At 36.3% G+C, this 21,834-nt stretch overlaps 2 protein-coding genes across 11 annotated transcripts; one reads left to right on the top strand and one right to left on the bottom strand.

Moving 5' to 3' along the window:
- Nucleotides 1-275: 275 nt before the first annotated feature.
- LOC132311657 (UDP-N-acetylglucosamine transferase subunit ALG14) lies at nt 276-12,662 on the top strand. Of its 10 annotated transcripts, none has more exons than XM_059809671.1 (8): nt 277-1,104; nt 1,248-1,429; nt 1,619-1,690; nt 4,860-5,075; nt 5,162-5,301; nt 11,558-11,704; nt 11,885-11,944; nt 12,101-12,662. In XM_059809671.1, exons 4-8 carry the CDS (start codon nt 4,898-4,900, stop codon nt 12,275-12,277), a joined length of 702 nt encoding a protein of 233 aa, XP_059665654.1. In that variant the 5' UTR covers nt 277-1,104; nt 1,248-1,429; nt 1,619-1,690; nt 4,860-4,897; the 3' UTR covers nt 12,278-12,662. The 10 variants fall into 10 exon arrangements, with proteins under 10 accessions (XP_059665653.1, XP_059665656.1, XP_059665654.1 ...); XM_059809675.1 differs by having other exon boundaries at nt 1,266-1,429; XM_059809677.1 differs by having other exon boundaries at nt 1,297-1,429.
- A 5,764-nt stretch (nt 12,663-18,426) lies between these two features.
- LOC132311658 (probably inactive leucine-rich repeat receptor-like protein kinase At5g48380) lies at nt 18,427-21,325 on the bottom strand. The gene is made up of 2 exons (XM_059809681.1): nt 19,765-21,325; nt 18,427-19,649 (listed from the first exon to the last, which is right to left on the bottom strand). The coding sequence occupies exons 1-2, from the start codon at nt 20,647-20,649 to the stop codon at nt 18,600-18,602; spliced, it is 1,935 nt and encodes a 644-aa protein (XP_059665664.1). The 5' UTR covers nt 20,650-21,325; the 3' UTR covers nt 18,427-18,599.
- Nucleotides 21,326-21,834: the final 509 nt, after the last annotated feature.

Genomic DNA, 21,834 nt, shown 5'->3' on the forward strand with positions numbered 1-21,834 from the left:
TTTTTATTTTTATTTTTTTATTTTATTAAAAGGTATTAAAAAAATGAGGGTAAAAATATCATTTTTCATCCATTTTGATGGTGTTAGCGACGAAAAAGTAATTTGGAGTATGAGTGATAGTTTTTTTTTCGAAAGATATATATATATATATATGTGATATTTTGTTAAATTTGAGGGGTGTCAGTGAAATTAACAATAAAAAAAGAGAAAAAAAAAAAAAAAAAAAAAAAAAAAAAAACTCCCACTTTCTCAGCGGCGCCCCCACAAGTACACAACCCCAAATCCAATTCCTCATCGTCTCTCACTATACCATTCGCTGAATCGCTGCCTGAAACCTTAAAAGCCTTGAACATTCTCACGATCTCCTCCCAATCCTTCAAACCCCACAAAGAGAACAACGTTTTAAGCAAAGGCTCCACCTTCCTCATCAAACCCAGGTTTTCTTCTTCTCATAACGGAATCTGTCTTTTTCTCTTTCTTCTTACCGATTTTTTTATATATATATATATACGTGTGTGTGTTTGGGCATATCATTTCATTTATGTATATCTTCATCACTCCGGAGCTGGCACACGTCAGTGGGGTCATTCTTCTTCAGCTGATACAGCAATTCAATCCTATCCCTTTGGTGGATGATCCGTCTTTCTGCCCTGCCCGCTGGTCACCATATTCGCCTTTGTTTATGTCCTGCAGCTATTGATGAACCAATCCAAGAAAGAATCTGATACCCCTCAGGGCCGGCCCGACCCAAGGCGACCATGGATAACGGGCCACCAGAATTTTTATTTTTTTTTTATTTTTATTTTAGGGCAAATCATTTCAGCATCCCCAATCGCCTCCATCTCTATTCTCGTTCTCAACTCTGAACTTGCCCTCTCTCTCTCTCTGCAACTGCAAATTACAAAATCTACAAGAATCAGAATTTCAAAACCCATATACTTCAGTTTATCTATCTGTCTGCAAGAATCAAAAGTTCAAAACCTATTACCTATATCAAAACCCATATCGGCATATCATTTCAGATTGTTCAAAAATTCAAAACCCATATCCTTCAGTTTCCATCGCCCGCTGTTCCAGTTCTGCCCCCTCCTCAACTGCTAACTTGTATGTATGGGTTTTGTTTTAATTTTTTTTTTCTAAATCAATTAATCAAGGTCTGTAATTCTTGTTTTGCAAACTAAATCCTATTTGGTGAAATTTTTATGATCTTTTTTATATAATTTTTTATTTTATTTTATGAATTTTAGTTATAAATATTTGTGAAGATAATGACTGAAACTGGATCTCCCTTTGGAGGATTTGAAATACTAATTGGTAAATTTGGGTTGAACTCGAGTCTTGAACAAGCTGAAGGCCCTTATCGTGGATCATAATTTTTACAATTACAGCATCCTACCATCTTTTAGAGTGCTTTCATCACTTCAGACTGGTAAGTCATTTCTTCAATTATTCAATATATATATATATATATATATTTTATTCAGGTTTTTTTCATGCTGATAATAAATTGGATGTTAACCGCATAAAGCATAAATCTGTCAATTGTATAGGAAACAAAGTACAATATAAAGTAACAAAATTTATTAATATATAAACAACAAAATTTTCATTTTTGTAGACTTCTGTGCTTTGAGCAACTTGGAGGAGCTTGATTTGAGTGTTAGTGTGAAGGGGCTGATTACAGTAAAAGGTATTATAGTGTCATATTCATTGCATTGCATTTTGATCTACATTTTATTTCAGCAAAACAAATATATATATATATATATATATATATATATATAATTCTATAGCTTCTATTTCTGTTTTTTTATTTTATTTTTGTCATTTATGTCTACAAGAAAATTTGAATCTGGGCATGAAAGAAGAAAAAAAACAAAGAAGACAGAAGAAAAATTGATTTAATCTCAAAAAGACGAAATTCATAAGCTTTTTAGGAACAATACACAAACAGAGAGTTTAGTTGAAGATTTGGTGAATGAAGAACATTAGAATGAAGAAAATCTTAATGAACATGGAGATTTAATGAATGAAGATAGGAATGAGAATCAAAATGAAGAAAATTTGAATGAACTTGAAGATTTGGTAAATGAAGAATATATGAATGAGAATGATAATCTTCCTTTGAACATTAATGATCCAGGAAATTGGAAAAATATTGATAAAAAAATGAGAGATATATTAGTTGAAAGAGGTCCTCCAAGAGATGCTAAACTTGAAAATTTTCCTAAGGATTCAAAAAATAGACATTCATTTTTGTGCGTGTGAAACTAATGTATAAAGGGCCTCACATTAAAGTTCGCCTAGGGCCTCTCAGAGATTTTTTCAATCTCAAGGCCGGCCTTGATACCCCTCAAATTTTTTGCCTGTTTCATTTTTTGGTCAATATTTTTCTTTTGATTCATCCTACAATTTTTTTGGTCAAATTTTTTCTTTTGATTCCTCCTACAATTTTTTTGTTCCAAACAGTTGGCTACGTTTTCAGATAATCACTTTGTTAACAGGAACTAAAAACTTTGCCTGTTCCATTTGCGGTATGAATTTATAGATTACATAGTGTGTTCATGACAAGTATTAGAAGAGACTTGAAGTCCATAATTTAGCTTGTAATTTGAGAGTTGGGTCAAGATGATAATCTAAACAAATGCAGAAAACCTGACCTTGTAAGAAATGGTTTGAGTTATTGACAGACAATTTAAGATGGCATAATAGTCTACGAGAAATGAATTGGAACCTATAAGCAAGCACTAAGAAATTCAGTAAGTTAAGTTCCTGTTGATGTATTATATAATGGGAAAAATAAGAAATTTTGTTTTTAAAATTAAAATAAAAAGGAAATCAACTGAAACCGACAAACCAAGCCAAACTGTTTTTTTGCGGTTTGGTTCCATGGGCATTGTGGTTCGGTCTGGTTTCAAAAATACTGGCCGTTATAAATGGTTTGGTCCCAAAAAACTTCCGATCCGGTCCAAACTGGACGGTGTGCACCCCTTATTCAGATGACAAAGCCTCCATTTTTCAGAGTCCCATCTTCCCCTCTCTCACTCATGTTATGAGGGGCGGTCATGGTTCAAAAAGGGGCCAACTTTCATTTGGCCGTCAATAGAGCAAACCTCAGAGGGTTGTGAGTGTAATTAAGCCTAAAAAAATGATAAAATCATCGTTGATAGTTGTTTTCAAATTTTCTGAATTTCAAAGGGCATCTCTAAAGTTTTCATCAATGGCGATTGATCCGTCATTCATCTCCAGATTTCTGATGTGCAAGCTTGCTTTGGATAGGTGATGACCTATCTTCCACTGCCTCATAAACTACCACCACAATCTCCTCCTCCAACGCCACCACCACCTACTCAATTTGCTTTCCTCACCACTCACTCGGCCTCATCCTCCGTCTGGTTTTAGGTATACAGTTGATCTCAAAAGCTTCATCCGATCGCAAACAGATTGTCCAATTTGGCTTCACTGTCTAACAAAAGCTTCAGTTGCTGCTGCAATTTTAAGTCAGGTTCCTTCCATTAACAATCTCATATATATATATATTCATATACCACCATTTTCGTCTAATCAGATGCGAGAGAGAGAACCAATATATAGAGAAGTGTTTATAAGCACGTTATCACTGATAATACATCAGTCTTCCGCCAGAAAGTAGCCCATCGATTGAAATTGCAATTTAACCGTAATTTCTCATGTTACCAGTTTTAATCGTCGAATCTGCAAAAACCTAAGTTTTTCCCTTTTTGGTTTATCGATGTTTTTGGCTCTGTAGGCATTATCTGCCTATATACTTTTTGATTTGGATAGATCTGAAATGACCATACATTCTTAACTCCATCATGCACATCTTCTATATTTGATCACTCTCTCTATCTTGCTAGTGTAATCTAATCGAGCTTCTGAAGTGTCCTATATCATGATGCGGTCTTTATCTGCATGCTATGTAGTTGGGCCTGTGACTCTATCAATGCATTTTGGGCAACCGTAGAAAATTATGTACTGTATTTCTAGTGAAATTGAATTGGGTATTTTGTATATTTACCGGAATACATAGGTAAAGTTTGTCTACTAATTTCTATAATTACTCTGTACTCATATTTTTAAAGCTATCAAAAATAAATTATACACAACATCATTGTGCCATTAAGTCCGCAGTTAATATTTATTCTATTGATTTTTTTATTTTTTTATTTTTTTTATATTTTGCTTGGAGATTTTGCTATGTTGTACTGGTAATACGACCCATCCTCACAATCTCACAATTTTTTATTTTTGTTTTTTTGAATGAATCAAATCTCCCCAAGTAGGATACAAACCTAAGACCTGTCAGTTAATAGTCGGTAGCTCTACCACTGAGCTACTGAGGAACACTGGGAGTAGAGATCTCATAGAGTTCAATTCCCGTTCTCAACCCATGACCAATATACGCTCGAAGCTTAATTGATCCTTCAAGTATTCCAAATTGCATGGAAAATTTGAAAGGAAGAGAGACGTATATGGGGTATATAGTATATACCCTTCTATATTGAATTGCGGATTCAGAAATGATAAAAGTAATGTCTCTCTTATAGAAGATGAAAAAAGATAAGCAAGAAATCAAATAAGACGACATGCTTTTCCATATAGGATATAACACCAAATAAGGGGATAATCTATGTAAATGTATTGGACTAGGATCAGGTTTTGTTTTTGGCTCAGACTTTATGTTATAAAAGTGCCCAGATTATCTTCATTCTTTTGTTACTGAAATGGAAAGTAGAGCAAAGGCTACATAAGCCTTTCTTGTTTATGTGGTTTGGTCACCCCCTCCTCTCTTTCTAATTGTTCTCTTTTTCTTTGTTTTTGGATTTTTTACAATGTAGGCAAGTTAGTCTTTGGCTGAAACTGCAGGTTTCTTGCAATGGAGAAAGGAAATTGCTGTTTCTTCTCCACTTTGAGGACAAATGTCTCCACTATTCTCCTTACTATCACTCTCAGCTTAATTGTCATCCGTGTGCTCTATGTTATATATCGGAGCAGTAAGCCGCTTCACACTTCATCTCCACAACCTCTCAGTACCCTCATTATTCTGGGTTCAGGTGTGCTAGTGAGTCTGCCATCATATTTTCCTATTTTTAAGTTTTTTGTCATTACCCCCAATCACGTTATTTTGATCCTAATGTAGGGGGTCACACAGCAGAGATGATAAATCTCTTAAACATGCTGCAAAAAGACATGTTTACACCAAGATTTTACATTGCTGCTGCCACGGATAATATGAGTCTTCAGAAGGCACGCCAGTTGGAGAACTCTTTGGTTGATAAGGTAGATCGTGTCCACCTAAAATATCATTTGTCACAATTGTTGCCTTTTTGATACATGTGAAAGTGCTAATATGATCATGGCAATCTTGTGAGTCTCATCTATATTGCTGCATGCACTTGATTTATGTTTTTCCTCTAATTTATAAGCACTAGAATTGTCTAGCTGCATTGCTGTGACATATCACTTCCGCTTTCTGCACGGGACAGATATTTCCTAATTATTTGCCTTTGTAATCGAGGGGTATGTTATATTTCTTGTTTTAGAGCCTCCTGATTGTTTTGATTGGTGTTTACAAAGATTCACAGCCATGTCATGGTTTCCATGATAAAATTTCTTTATTTCTAGATGATCTATGATTAGTAGGGAGCACACTAAATTTTAAGTGTCTGATGTGACCCATTTGTTGTTTCAGGAAACAATTTTTATCATGCATATGGCATTATTATCTGCAGCTTATTTTTTATTTTTAAAAAAAGATGGTATCGTGCTTTGCCACCTTTACATGTACGAGTGAACAGAGATTTGTATTTCACAAAATAGTGCCCTATTAAACTTTTGTTCTAAAAGGTAAAATGGCAGCTGCATGTGTTATAGTAATGTCAGAACATTTTCCTTTTTCTTGGTGAATGATGAATGACTAATGAAGCAACATTAACAAGAGTAGAAGGAGAAATGAATCCAATGTATGGACTAGGATTGTACATGTGTATTATGTTACCTGGACATGGGTATGGATATCAGGTACTGGTATGTATTGAAGTGTTGAACTTACCTAATTGTTAAATCCTAGCTATGGGGGGCTTGGCTAAAACAGGTTTGAAAAGTTAGATATGGATACATAGAGACGTTGACAGACCCACATACATGTCACATGCTATAGATATTTATTTATTAATTAAATTTTCCGTCAGGGTATTTTTGAATAATATGAGATGTTTTTGAAGGATATATTTGCATTTTGTGTTAGTTTACAAATGCAAAAATAAGAGTTGGGGAGGGACATAGAAATTTAGGAGGATATAAAGATATTGAAAAATATAGTAGTATTGGAGGTTAGTATGCAGCATAAATTGGAGAGGAATATGAAAGTTTGAAGGATTTATCATATTATACACAACCTATAGGCGAGTTTGGGTAAACAACCTATGTAGTTATGACATTGTAGTTGATCGACATTGATAGAAATGTGACAGAACAATATAAATTGTCCTCAAATTTGTGTAGTAGACTAAGAACAATATAAGTGCATGCTTCAGAAGGATACTTTTTGTTATGCAGGATGCATGCACTAAATAATATTTATTTCCTTTAACACCTCGTCCTCCTAGTCACATCTCCAACAATACTGCCTTCAATGTCTTGTGGGCAATGAAACAGCTAACCAACCGTTTAGAGAATTCCTCTTTAATGTTTTGCACCATATGCCTGTCCAAAACCTTATTCCCCTCTCTACTAAGCAAATTGCTCAATGATCAAAGATTTGAGTTGCGCAGAAGATTTTGACTGTTTCAATCCATTAACGGCTATATGCATTATTGTCATAGGAATTGCCGTTTCCCATGAAAAGATCACCTTCACAGACTATTTTCCAGTCCAAACCTCTAAATCTCTAATGCTACTTTGTTGCTGCAAAACCCCCTTTTATTTATTTATTTTTTTTTCACACAAAATTTATCCTACTCTTCAAGGCGATACTTATTAGCCTACCTGCTTGAAGCACGTTTATGAAGCTACCTATTATTTTCCTGATCTCCTGAACACTATTTTAGATGTCAATAAATTAGAGAAAATAAATAAGTAATGTGGCAGGGTAAGTGTTAGCTACCATTTGAGATAGTTCTTTTGACTTATACTCTTAAGCTACTTAAATAAATAAGTAATGTGGCAGGCTGTTTTTATGCTCTTCTTATTAAGATTGCACATTCGGGCCAAGATGGGTTGGCAAGGTCCTAACAATCAAAACCTAAACCTTGAAGATCAAGTTCGCTTTTAAGACTTGCTCATTCCTTGAGTTACATGCTATGGTTTACTCAACCGTTAATGTTTGTTGGGTTCAGTTTTGGGACTGCCCATCCGTCTGGTGCTATACTGAACTTATCCCATGAGGAGTCCTATATTATACACCATCTACTATTGAATTGTTATCATATCTTCTATTAGTGCTTCCACAAAGGATGCCTTGAGTCAGAAGAAGGGAGACTTTATTTTTTCTTTTTCTGCTAGTGAAAGGGAAATTAAAAATGTAAAACTTAATATAACATAAATTTTTCTCAACCATTTGGGTTGACTACTTGAATTTGAATCCTGCATTGGCATTTTATTTGTCTGAAGTCATAATTTAAGCTAGACTGCATGCCCATTTTAATTATAATTTTTCCTGTCTTTTAGGATTACTCTCAATAAAGTTCATGTCAATCTTCCTCATGCATATGACCAAACAATAGTAGTTGGTTTTCTCTCATTTTCTCTCCAGTGGTTTCTATGTTCACTGTATCATGAATGTATTTATTTAAAATTTTGATCTTTTTTTGTCTTACATGCATTTTAACATTTCTATTGAAACTATGTCTATTTTATGACATATTGTCTTTTAGCCACCCGATATTATCATCCTTAATGTACGGTTGGTCTGATTTACCTTTTTCTTTAAGTAGTATACATCGATTCCAGAATTTACCAGAAGCAATTCTTCACTTAACCCATTATGCTTTAATGTTATGAGCAACATCATCTATGATCTTTCTTTTCTTGTGAATAATTGAGCTTTGGTAGCTTAACTATTCCCTATTTAGTAACCAACGGGCTAGTGGCCTAGCGGTACCAGACCCCTACTTTCCAAAGGAAGGTCAGGGGTTCGAGCCTCAGTGGAGGCATGTGTGTGTGAGTACCAACTAAGGAAAAAAAAACTATTCCCTATTTAGTATCTCTTAACCCTCTTTATTCATTACATCTCGATTTGTATTCCTGGTTTTTGCTAAATTAACATTCCATACATTTAGTTTTATTCCTAATTATTTGAAACTCTTTTTATCCTAAAGCTTATCTCTAAAACTCTACCGCCAAGGTCCCACGAGATGTCTATGTCTTTGTGCACTCTAGGACAAGTGAGATCTTTCATTCTCCATGTGTGGGAGCTTAAACGAAGAAGAGACTGGTCCAGTTTCAATTCAGGCATAAACAATTTTCTTGTTTTATTTTCTTTAATTAAAACATCATTAATGAATAACATACGCCATATACCCCTTCCTGAATGCTTTAATTAGCTAATCAATATTTAAACAAGAAGATTGGGGTTTAATGGTGATTCATTATGTAAGCATATCATGATTAGAAAACCATCTCCCTCATAAGTTATGTCCTTTAACTCCTTTTTATAGAACCCTCTAAAATTTACAAAACCATATAACCTTTCTTCTTTCTTTATACCTTTCTATTAGTCTCAAGAAGTAGATAGCTCCTATTAATGTTTTTGGCATAAATTCTAATTGATTTTCTGACATTGTTTTAAGTCTTGATCGCTTTTCAGTCACCCTCTAAAGTTTATAGTATGACTCATTAGTTTGATATACTAATAATTTTTAAAAATTTGGATATTCCTTTTGCTTATACATAAACAATGGCTACTTCTCGCCATTCATTAGGCAATTTTTTTTGTTATGATCTTATTAAACGATTCTGTTAGTCTGGACATGCCATCACTGCCTAAAAAACACTTCCAAGATTTGATTGGAATGGTGCGAGAAAATAGGCCTGGTTCTTAATGTTAGACAAGAGGGCTTCAGTACCTTTTATCCCATTGGTAGGGATCCTATGTTAATGGATGGACAAGGAGGAGGGTTTATTTTAAGGGCTTCTTGGCAATTAATGGGGGTGATGTAGGACAAGCCATTTTCTTCTCTCTTTTTTATTTTATTGTTGGGGGGGGGGGGGGAAGTAGAGCATTAAGAAATTTCTTTTCATGCTCACTAATAGAGATTTGAGTGGCTAAAAGGTTTATGCGAATATGTGCATGTACCTAAATATTTCTTCAAATTTGATTTTCTTTGGTTATTTTATTGTTGTTTTATCTTATAATTTGCATCATGGGGTGTCTTCTGTTCCTAATTTTCTTCCCTATCTCGTGACGGCATCCTTACACTCCAGATACAAACGTCAGTAGGCATCATCCTTTACTATGTGGGTTTTTAGGGTTTCTATATTTTTTTTTTTCTTCTCTTGACCAAACCCAAAACCTTGACCTAGGGCTTAGAGTCATTAGGTTTTTGGTTCAATTGGATCGGTAATGTTAGGTATCTGTAACTTAAATTACCAAGTAGGACCATTTCTACAACCTTCATTGCATGTTAATTTAAGGTCCAATCAATTCCATTTAGTTTTTGATGGTAGATGTTTTATAAAAACTGAAGTAGTTTGGCATGATGAAGAAAAATATATTTTTTCAAAAAATATCTATGCGCTCTTTCAAGCCATCACTCGGTATTAAGTGTCTCGGATCCCTGAATTCATGGAGAAAATGTTGGTGTAGCTCTAAAGAAGTGCACTGAAATTGAATATCATCTTGTCACTCAGAAGAAGGATTCCTCCAGGATGGGGCTAGTTTGTTTTAATATTTGTAACCAAAGTTGTATAAAGCTCTTCTTCAAGTAAACATGCAAACTGGGGTTAATAAATACTTGTGGGGACTGTAATTTCAGCTTCATCAGGTAAAGATATGTTAGTATACTTGTGATACTGAAATTAGTATATGGAGAAGATTATACAGGAACTCTTTGTGGTATCACCAAGCTGTCAGCTTGAGTAGTTTTACCTGTCCCCGAAAAGGTAAGGTGCAGGGTTCCAACGGGACATGAGCGTCTGTTTGGTACTTACCCTGAAATAGAGAGAGATCTTTGTGGTAGCTTATTTTGAATTAATTTGGCCATTTGGCCATATTCGGAGTTATTGAAAGGTGTAGGTTCTGTCCAATAAGTGTTTGCGAGTACTTTTTTTTTTTTTTTTTTTTTTTCTGGCTATGTTCAGTGGTTCCATGTAGGTGCCTTTGTACAATTTCACGGAATGGTCAAGAAGAAATATGTTGGGAGGTCCGAGATGCGCCTGTTTGCGAGAAATTATTAGATGGTCTTGGATCATTGACACTTGGTGGACCAATTTAATGTAGACCCTCAGATTGAGAAAATGGCCCGACAAGAGTGTATTAATATATTACAAAGAAATCTCAACATTAGTTTCTTTTGGACTAGTCCACCAAGTGTTAAATGGTCCAGGACCCTCCAATAACTTCTCCTTGTTTGCCGTCTCGAATAAAATAGTTATTGCTTATTAAGTACTCCCTCCGTCCCACAAAAAAAGTCCCTTTTCGGGAATCTAACTTTTTAAGGTGATGACTTATAGTTTTTTTTTTTTGGTATTGATAGTAAATGTATTACCAATTTACCCATAGTGGGTTCACAATGATGTGATGGTTTACTTTTTATAAATTCAATGCAATAAGGTTAAATCGGTAATGTTACAAAACAAAAGTACATTGACTTTTGAATTGAGACATTTATTTTGGGACAGCCAAAAATGGAAAGGTGGACATTTTTTGTGGCATGGAGGGAGTATTTGGTTCTTGGCTTTTGGTTCCATCTAATTACTGTTGGAGCTTAGGGTTGTTCCCCGGCAGCTGCATGGAGATTTTTTATTTACTAACTTAACATTCTCTTTGTTGTTGGCCCCTGTTTCATGAAATGCTGAGGCCCGCCCTTGATAAAACTATTTAGCAAAAAATTCAAGTTTTCATTTCCTTTGCTTTTACATGTGAGCAGGTACTATGAAATCCTCAATGTCACATGTTCAGTTTCCCAAGTGGATGATGTTTGTAAGGGTGCGTTGTCTATAACAGTATAAGATTAATTGCATTTACCTTTGTGTTGTCAAATGGTGACAAGTGTTGCTTTTGTTTGGATTATGCTAGTGTGGTCAGTGGTGTAATTCTGACAGAGGCGGCAACAAAATTTGTGGAATTCATTCCTTATATTTTGTGATATTTAAAGTATTTGAGAGGAGAGAAAATGGTAATTTTTTGAGCCTTGTGTCTTCCTATTGGCGTGATGAGATCACTATGTTTTCAACAAATGGCTGGATTATATTTTTTCCTTTGATTGTGAACATTAAAATAAGTTGGGATCCTGCATCTTACTATCATGATGATATATTGTTGCTTTATCCAGAACCATATTGTTTTTAAAATGGTTATCATTATCTGTTGTTGCAGACAGGAGCTGAGGTGGCAAAGAGTGCTCAGTTTATGCAGATATATCGAAGCCGAGAAGTAGGTCAATCATATTTAACCTCTGTTGGGACAACATTAATTGCTATAGCTCATGCCCTTTGGCTAATGATTAAAATCAGACCCCAAGTGGTAATTTTCTTACCCTTCGTACACCCCCCCCCCCCCCCCCCCCCCCCCCTCCTCACACGCGCGCGCGCGCGCACACACACAAAAACAGATTATCGCAGTTTCATTCTTTTTTTGTTGTTTTCTCTAATCTTTGCATTTCAGTGGCAAATCTCTTTATCATAATATATGTATTTTTAACAGATTCTATGCAATGGACCTGGAACTTGTATACCTCTCTGCGCAATTGCATTCTGTTTTAAGGTTCTGATGCTTTTTGTTGAAAGTTTCTTTATGCCTTTTTTTTTTTTTGTTTTTTCTGTTTGTGCGTCTTTCTAGCTTGATGATTCTAGCTTTCTATTCTTTTAATTTTTAAGATAGCACTCAGGTTCTTTTTACATCTTTCAATGTTACATGCAGGTTGTGGGGATTAGATGGTCATCTACCTTTTATGTTGAGAGTATAGCAAGAGTGAGGAGGCTATCGTTAAGTGGCTTGCTCCTTTATAAGTTAGGCATGGCTGATCAATTCTTCGTGCAATGGCCACAATTACAGAGGAAATATCCTCGAGCTCATTACGTTGGCTGTCTTATGTAGTTGATTCATGGCGAGTACTTCCACTTCTCAAGTTTTTGCTACCTAATCTGCATATTAGAAGTCCGCACCGTGTTCGTTCTCTAGAGAGTGGCTGTGTCAAATAGGTCACACACGAGGAAGGGAAGAATCAATTAAATGCTGAAAATTTGTTGACGCATATGAACAAATGATAACTCGAAATTTGTGATAAAATTACGATTGTTTTGACCAAGGACTTGTACTAGGGTTTGGTTTACTGACCTGTTCAATTCATAAACACTATAGATCACATTGGCCTGTGGAGTTCTTGACCTATTACTGTTGCTATTTTTGTTACTCAGGAACAAAATGTGGTGTGCAATGGAATAGAAATGATGCAGGGATAATATGATCGTTCTTATTCTAATTTTTTGGTTGCATATATGGAATGATGTATATAGGATGATTATTTTTTAGTATTTCATTGTTTGGTTAGACCATTTAAATGTTGGAACAGAGGGATTTAAAACTGATTACAATATCAGAGTCCATAAAAAATCAACTTAGCAGACTGGTCTATATACACAATCTAGTAGTATGTTCAGTTGTTCACTAGAAATTGACATTTATATAAAAGTCATGAGGTGCCAAATTGATTCTAAGATTTACCAGTATTGTATGTTTAACATTAACTTGAAAAGTCAATTAAAGAATACACAAATGCAAAAAAGGAATGGAAAAATGATAAAGCTGATGGTCAATGATTTTTTTATAATTTTTTATAATATATTTCTTAATACATTAATTTCTTTGACTAATGGTGTACTTAACACGAACATTTGTCTTTCAACTTGCCCTTTGTTTAAGACTTAAGATTAGAAAGTAATTTTGACTTTAAATTTTTTTTTTAAAAAATTTTTGGGTTAAATGCTAATATATATGAGTAATGATATTTGCACCGATTTATTGTAGTGAATTAACTAACCGAATGTTTCTGATTAGTTATTTATACACAATAGTCCACGCTTTCATTAATCTCATTTGTTGTAGTGAATTGTTAGATCTATTTATTTTAATTAGTTCATTTATGCATAAACAAAGAAGTGGAGCATTCCACTTATATGTATTGTGCATAAATAGCTAATCAGAAACATTCGAGTTAGATAATTCACTGCATCGGTACAAATATCTTTACTCGATATATCTTATGTATATTTTATTTTGACAAGAAGCAAAATTATATACTTACCTTGCTCTTACTTAGATTTAAACTTTAACACTCTACCTACTTTGAAGGACCAAACAACCCTTCTTGATGATAATATATATTAAGAAAAGAACCTAAAGAGAAATTGTGGATTAAGTGATAATATATATTACGTATATTTAAATTTAGATTTAAACTTTAACAGTTAACACTATAACTTAGACTAAACAATCCTTGATGATAATATATACTACGTATTAAGAAAAGAATTTAAAGAGAAATTGTGTGGTAGATTATATTTATGATATTCAAAGCTTCTGCCTTTGATGTTTTCTTTGCTTGGTTGTCAGAGTACAATGTTGATTTATAGAATATGTTAAAAGCTGCTTTTAAAAACATTGACCATTTTGGCTTGTCCGGACATCTCACGTTTTCCACATTTTCTTTCCTATATTTTTTTTTCTTCCTTCATTACCTCCAAAAGATTGAGTCTTTGAGAACATAATTCACGGATGCATCAACAATCACAAGAGTTGTGTAGGTGATAAGTACGATACTGTTTTGATACACAACACGAAAATCAATGCAGATTATACGAAATCATAACAAGAGATCTGTATTTTTTTATTATTATTTTTTATTTTTATTATTATCATTAATAAACACAAGCCTAACGGCACCTACAAGAGACAAAACAAACTAAACACAAACCACATCCCGAGCAAACAAGCAACCTGAGCACCACCAAAACAACAAGAGCCACAAACAAACAAACAACCGAAGACCACAAAAACCACACCCCAGTGAGCACCACAAGGCCCAAACATCAGCCTAGCAAAACATGCGAACCATACGAACACCAGACACGCAAAAGCAGCCGGGCCAAACACGCGGCAGAAGGATAGAAAGCAGACGTAGCAACCCAGAACACCGTGGAGGAACACGGGAAGGATCTAAGAGCCAGCGAACCACGAGCAGGGACAGCAGCGTCGGAAACATAACACCACCAATAACGAAAAACACAGAATAACCAAAGCACCAAAGGAAAACCAACCCCACAACGACAACCAGCAACAACAAGCCACGACCCAAAGTCAATGGGGGCCGGAAGCGAGGCAGCTCTGAACAGAACAAGAAGAAGGAGCAGTGAACCTGCTTCAATATCATGGCCAACGCGCAACAACCCGAAACAGGAGAGAACATCCGACACGCATGACCAAGAAAACGACACACCGATCCCAAATAGCGAACTCGAAGACAGAACAGCCCTTGCAGCATCCAACCAAAACCCAAAATTCAGGGCCACAGAAAGCAGTAGCACAGACAACCACCCTACGGCAACAAACAAAAGGTGAGAAAACAGGAGGACGACCAGAAAAACCAAGCAAACCACCCAAATACCGGGATCGAAAGGAAAACCAAAGGAATAGGTACCAAAGACCCAACCACCAACCAACCCCATCCGATCAACCCCAAAAGCAGAACAACCACAACACCCAATAAGCACAAAACCGCAGAAGGGGAACAACACCAACACCACCGGGAAGATCAGAACACCAAACCCACGAGCACCGGGCAAACAAAGGAAGGAAAGGAAAAACCCACCCACTCTCACGGACGGAGAGAACCCTCACTGACGGGAGGGAGAATTGATACAAGGGATCTATATTGAATTCCGTGATTATGCACTAAAAACAATATAATTTTATTCAAACTTTGATTTATTTGTTTGATATATGTTTTTTTTTTCCTAACTGAGAAAATCTCGTTTGTTAACTTATTGAAAAACAGGAAACATATCTATAATTTGGTTGAATTGTGGCTCTTGGGCAAACACAATGTTAAAAGATGTATAATTTTCTATAATTCTAAATTAAAAGGGATTTTTAGAAAGATTTTACAAACTGTTGAGAGCATGTAAAAAAATGATGTTTAACAAATATTGTAGCAATGGTTTAACAAATTTAGAGTTTGCCGGTAAGTTGGTGATAGAAATGAGCTTTCAAGTGTATGAACTTTAATTTATAGGGTAATTCCTAGGGAATGGTGGTAAAAATTCAGGTAAGTGTAATAATTAATATATATATATATATATATATATATATATATATATATATATGAGTATAAAGACAAATCACTTATTTGCAAATAGTATAAAAAATTACATTGAAATCTTGATATTTATGAGGTCAACTCTTCGGTAACAAAATATTCATGGGGTCAATAATATCCGAAATATCCTGCATTGTCCTTTTGTTAAGCAACTTTCTTTTTTGCTTGTGTGTGTGTGTGTTTGTTAGCTAGATGTCACAAAGTGATTCCTAAGACGCTTGGAGGATGGAAGACAAGCATACTGGTTGGCAAATAGTAGAATTTGACTGGGAATGGTTCGAGGGAAAGGGCGTGCAGGAGCACAGGATGGTACCTCTTCAGAGTTCAGACAGGTCGACTCGGTTGTGTGCGAGGAGCTTGTCGCTGGTTGTGGACTTGACTATAAAGAAGGGAGTTGGCCATCCCTGCACAAACTGGTCGGGAGCTGGAGTCGTTCCCCTGATGAGACCAAGGCAGGTCGAAACTAGCCAGCATGTATCCTTGGGAGGGCTGGTCGTGGTGGCTGACCAGGGAGCTTGCTCGAGTTGAAGTAACGCCTTGGTGTTGCACGGGCCGTGCCACTGCGCCAAATCTCTAGACATGTGACAAATGGTATCAGAGCAGGACTGGGGGTAAAGCACGATGAGGTGCCCCCTTGTTGGTCCGGGAGGGGTCAGAGAATGAAGACGGTGCACTGAAGCTGTGTCGATGAGGAGGAATCAATGCAATTGGGGGGAGAGCCTCTATCTTTACGGGAAGAGGCGTCCGTTGAAGTTGCTCACTGGAGCCAAAGTTCGTGCGAGCTCCTTAGGTGATGCAAACAGTGGTGAAGGGCGAGCATCAAGTCGGCAGGAGGCCCTTGCTTGCTCGGGATGTTGTGGAGGCGGCATGACGGAGAAGAGTCACGTCCTTGAGGAGTGGACGTCCCCTTGGTCCTAGGCCTATCATTGGGCGAGTGCAGTGTGAACTATCCCTGCATAAATTGGTCGGGAGCTGGAGCCGTTCCCCTGATGAGACCAAGGCAGATCGAAATCAGTCAGCATGTATCATTAGGAGGACAGGTTGTGGTGGCTGACCAGAACGCTTGCGCGAGCTGAAGCAACGCCTTGGTGCCGCACGGGCCGTGCCGCTGCGCGCGAGCTGAAGCAACGCCTTGGTGCCGCACGGGCCGTGCCGCTGCGCCAAATCTCTAGGCCTGTGACATAGAGGTTATATAATATTTAAGTCACGCATTAATTAATGCTACATGTGAATAGGGAATGAAAAAAGTGAGCCGAAGAAAAAGAAAAAGAAAAAGAAAAAGATGGATGGAAGAAATATTTTAAGGAAAGAGGAGTGTTCATTTTTTCTTCCACTTGGTCTAGAAATAATATATATATATATATATGAGTAGGTTTTTACTTAATACAATTTGGATTAACAAATATCACATACTAGGTGATGGTCTTTTAACTTTCAATTTTTTGTTTATGCTTCACTTGCAGAAGTGTTAATAATATTCATGGGGTCAATAATATCTGAAATGCATCCCGCGTGGAAAGAAAGGATGTTAATTATTGGATTTAAATTATAATATTATTGTATTTTTTATGTAAAAAAAAAAATTATATATATTTTTAAAAATTGCCCTGTACTAGTATCAATTTTTTTTTTTTTTAAAGAATTATGTCTGTATCGTATGGTACTCGTGTACGTATTCGTGTTTCATAAGTTGTAACTAACATACAGTATCTTGTAAATTTTTGAATGAATTACAAAAAAATCTTTCCTACAGCGATAATAACATGTCAATATTATCAACCAATTATATCCCGTCACATAAATAAAATTATATTTAGTTAGTGAAATTTTATTATTTCGTATCAACATTCAATTAGTTTATAATATCATCTTATAAAAAATATGAGCATTAAAATATTTCTTGGGAATTACATCGACAGTTCCTTAATTTTGCCTTAATAGATGCAAACTTTGTGTTTACAATTATTCCTTAAAATTACCCTAATCTCACGTGACACGGGGGTGGAAAAAATGAACGAAAGAAAAGGTTGCAGGGAAGAGACGTTACTACATTGAAAGAGTCAGTGTCCATTCCTCTCCTTCCACTTGTCTAGTGGAAGAAAAAAATGGATAATATTTACTTTACTATTATACCCTCAAACATATAAATTAACACACTTAAAATTATGTTGTCTTTGGATATTCCATCCATTTTCCGTCCTTTCCCCCCTCCTTTTCCTTCCACCATCATCAGTGGAAAACTTAGTCAATCCCTCCTTTTCCTTCCTCCCTATCAATTATGTGATGTGATGGGTTGAAAAATCTACAAAGTTGGACCACCTTTCACCTACATTAAATATAAAAATGGCCATCCTCCATTTTTTGTGATTTTCTTGATTCTACTCCAAAGTCCAATTATGTCTCTTACTTTTATGTTTCAATAGAATTTAAAAGAATTAAGTATAATTTCAAGGACAAAGGAAGAAAGTACGTGCAAAGAAATTTGTCAGATAAATAAATAAAAAATGACTAATCTAATAACCAAACATAGTGAAGCTAAGGATTATGAGAACTTGCCAAATCCTAGGAACTTCAAATTCATAGCTAATCATTTAGCGTTCAACTTTCCTCTGTGAATAAATTTTACAGAGAAGGGATAGCCCAATACACCAGCTCCGTCATTGCAGGGCCGACCAATCTAATGCACGAGACTCATCACTATGGGATTTGAAGAGGATACGTGATATGATTGACTAGCCCAATGCATAAGAGACTCATCACTGCGGGATTTAGAGAGGATACATAGTAGTGTGTTCGGAGCCTATAGAAATGAATTGAATGAACAACAAAGTTTTGGTGCATTGTGTAGAGGACTCAACAATCCACAATCATGTCAGGGAGGAAACAAGTATCCTAATTCTCAACATTACAAGAACATCAAACATATTTACAGTTAATGGTCTAAACATCAAATAATGCACGTTGCATACTACTACAAGTCATAACTGTTACAAGTATTATGTATTTGATCATAACACTTTTTAATATGGCATCAAACTACTACTACTACTGCATAGTAATCTCAAAATTACTTCTGTAACTGATCTCTTCTGGTTCTTGAGCAACGATAAGTTCATCCTGAAAATCAGCACCACCAGCATCAGTCAGTGGCATCAAAATCTCATCATCAGTTGTGAAATGGTACTTCTCTCCAACAGCTCTAAGAAGGTGGTACACTTCAAACATGGTTGGTCTCTCCTTAGGATTCGGCGACACACAATTACAAGCGACTCTGAGAAATTGCTTGAGCTCCCCATCGAAACCTTGCCCGAGCAAAGACTTGTCAATGGCAGTATGGAGAAGAGAGTCGCCTGACAGACCTGTGATCCACTCCACTAAACTGCCCTTGAAGGTTTCAGGGGCATTAGCTACATGGGTAGGTCTCTCTCCGGTTATCAACTCGAGTAGCACAGTTCCAAAGCTGTAAACATCCCCCTTTGGTGTGGCAACTAATGTTCGTAGATACTCGGGAGCAACATAACCCAAATCCCCAAACTCCCCATTCACGAAAGTACTTAAATGGGTGTCAATAGGGTTCATGAGCCTTGCAAGGCCAAAATCAGATAACTTCGGCTCAAAATCCTCATCCAACAACACACATTTGGAGCTTATGTTTCTATGGATTATTCGGGGGTTGCAGCTATGATGCATCCATGCCAAGCCCCTGGCTGCCCTAATCCCAATTTTGAGCCTCACAGGCCACTCCAAGCCCTTTGCCTCAGGTTCCACCGGATGGAGCTGGTCATAGAGCGTCCCATTGGGCATGTACTTGTACACCAAAAGCCTCTCCTTCTTTGCCATGCAAAATCCCAAGAGGGGCACCAAATTAGCATGTTTCACACTACCCAGAGTGTTCATTTCTGCTGTAAATTCTTTCTCTGAGTGTTGAGAGTCTTGCAACCTCTTAACCATGAGGGAAGTACCATCAGAAAGTGTTGCCTTGTACATTGTTCCAGTTCTTCCCGTTCCAATGATGTTGCTTTTGTTGAAGCTATCAGTAGCCTTCATGAGGTCACTTAAGCTCATTTTTGCAACGGTCTTCTCAAACATTGAAACCTGGAAATCACAAAACAAATTTCTACATTAGCAACTTGAAAGGACTTGGGCTAGTAACAAACATATAATAGCAGATTCTTTATTGTAAGAGACTATAAGAACTAAAGAAACTTGCCTTGATGCCTTTAGCTCCTTTGATATTCTTTGCCCATCTATTGCCTTCAAGGTCATCTTCCTTCTTCTTTGTAGCCATCCCTCGCGAGTAGTAGTAAAGAACTATACCCACAAGAAGCGCGGTAACAGCCACCGCACCAGCAGCCGCCCCTGCAATGACTCCGCCACGAGACTTATTTGGAGGACCCTGGCAAAGACCCAGAGGGCTCCCACAGAGTCCTGGATTATTTGCATAGCTATCCACCGTTATGCTTGAACTAGCAAACTTGGGGACCTGACCCGTCAAGAAATTGTTGGCAACGGTAAACGTCTTAATCCGGCCAAGCTGGCCAAGTTCCAAGGGGATGCTACCGGTTAGCTGGTTGTGATCAAGCTTAAGGACATTCAAGTAAGTACAATTCGCTAGACTCAACGGAATTTCACCAGAAAAACTGTTGGAAGAGAGATCAAGGTTTGTCACATATGGGAGCCTCTTGGATATATCTGAAGGGATGAGCCCGGATAACTCATTGCTCGAAAGATCTAAGCCGGTCATGCTCGAGCAATTCTCGACACCACGAGGGAATTGACCCTTGAGACCCATGTTCGAAAGGCGGATGTTTATGACCCTATTCTCATCCGGGTGCCAGCACTCAACACCGATGAATTTGCAGATGAAACCTTCAGTATTGTTGTTGAAATTCCAGGAAGTCAAGTAGTTAAGAGGGTCCTTAAGAGACTCCTTTATGGTTCTCAAGCAATATATATCAGTTACAGTAGCATAGGCCACACCAATGTTGCTTCTACTACTACCACCACTACCAAGCAACATTACCCACAACAAACTATGGAACACAAGGACACCAAAATCTCTGCCATTTGGGCTCATCTTCATGAGAATTCCCATCAACAAGAAGTTTCCCCAATTTTTAGTTCTCTCCAAACCCCAGAATACAAAAAGAAGAAAAAATTGCTTTGCTAGCAATTTAGGGTTTGCTAGCTTAAAATTTAATTCAGCCAACCAAGTAATTAGCCTACTGTTAAGAATACAATCCACAAGATCAAAATGGGAGTATAGAGACCACTAATCTATCAGAAAGAAAAAAGAACTATGAATAGAAGACAACTTCAGAGTCAAAAACTGAAAGAGAAATTTAACCCCAAAAGAAGAGAGATATAAAGCTAAAATAAGAAACTAACAAAAATAAAATTAGAAGCAATACCTAAAATTATTCTTCAGAGAAATCCCAAGAAAATCTAACAATCACTCAAAATCATCATCAAAAAATAAAAAGAGACTATACCCAGATCAGATGATAGAAATTAAACAACTGGGTTCGATGCAAAATTCTCAGAGCTAGCTTGAATCAGATAGATATGAATTAATAATATAGAACAGAGGCAGAATCAACAATACCCTCGAGAGAGAGAGAGAGACACACACACACAGCCTAGCTTCTTCAATTTGCTCTCTGCTTCAATCTTGAGAGAGATTAAAAGGGTCGAAAGTCTGAATGAAGTCTTCAGTGATCTACCACGAAGCATCAATTCAATTAGCCTCTAAATATATGTATGCATATATATATACGTGTGTATATATATTGATGAGAGTGACAGTCATCTCAAAGACTTGTATTCCGTGTGGACTGACTTTCTTTACGACTTTCTCACACACACAAAAATAAAAAAAATAAAAAAAATAAAAAATAAAAAATGAAAGAACGAAAGAAAGAAAGCAAAGCACTGTCCTCGATCAGCAAAGCAAAGAAAACCCAATGAAAGCGACCGTTTTCTTCTCCACCTTTTGAATATTCAAAGCCATTAGCTCTCCACATTCACACACTGTTTGGTCCTTTGCTAACTGTTTATTTACTAGCACCATAAATTTCAATCTTAGTCCCACTTTTTGTGTTTTGAAAAAAATATATTTTTTAATTTTAATGTTCAAGACTAGCATAAGATTGCTCCATCCAAGGGTGTATAAAAAATCATTTGAATTGTTAAATGGTAAATTTGGTTTGATTTTTCTACGAATTTATTCAATTTATATTTTAAAAGTATGAAATCATTTATTAATAGTTTGATTTGGACC

The sequence above is a fragment of the Cornus florida genome, unplaced genomic scaffold (assembly GCF_030987335.1).
Source record: "Cornus florida cultivar Cherokee Brave unplaced genomic scaffold, ASM3098733v1 CherokeeBrave_3.0.0_Hap2_Chr06, whole genome shotgun sequence".
In the NCBI taxonomy this organism is placed as follows: domain Eukaryota; kingdom Viridiplantae; phylum Streptophyta; class Magnoliopsida; order Cornales; family Cornaceae; genus Cornus; species Cornus florida.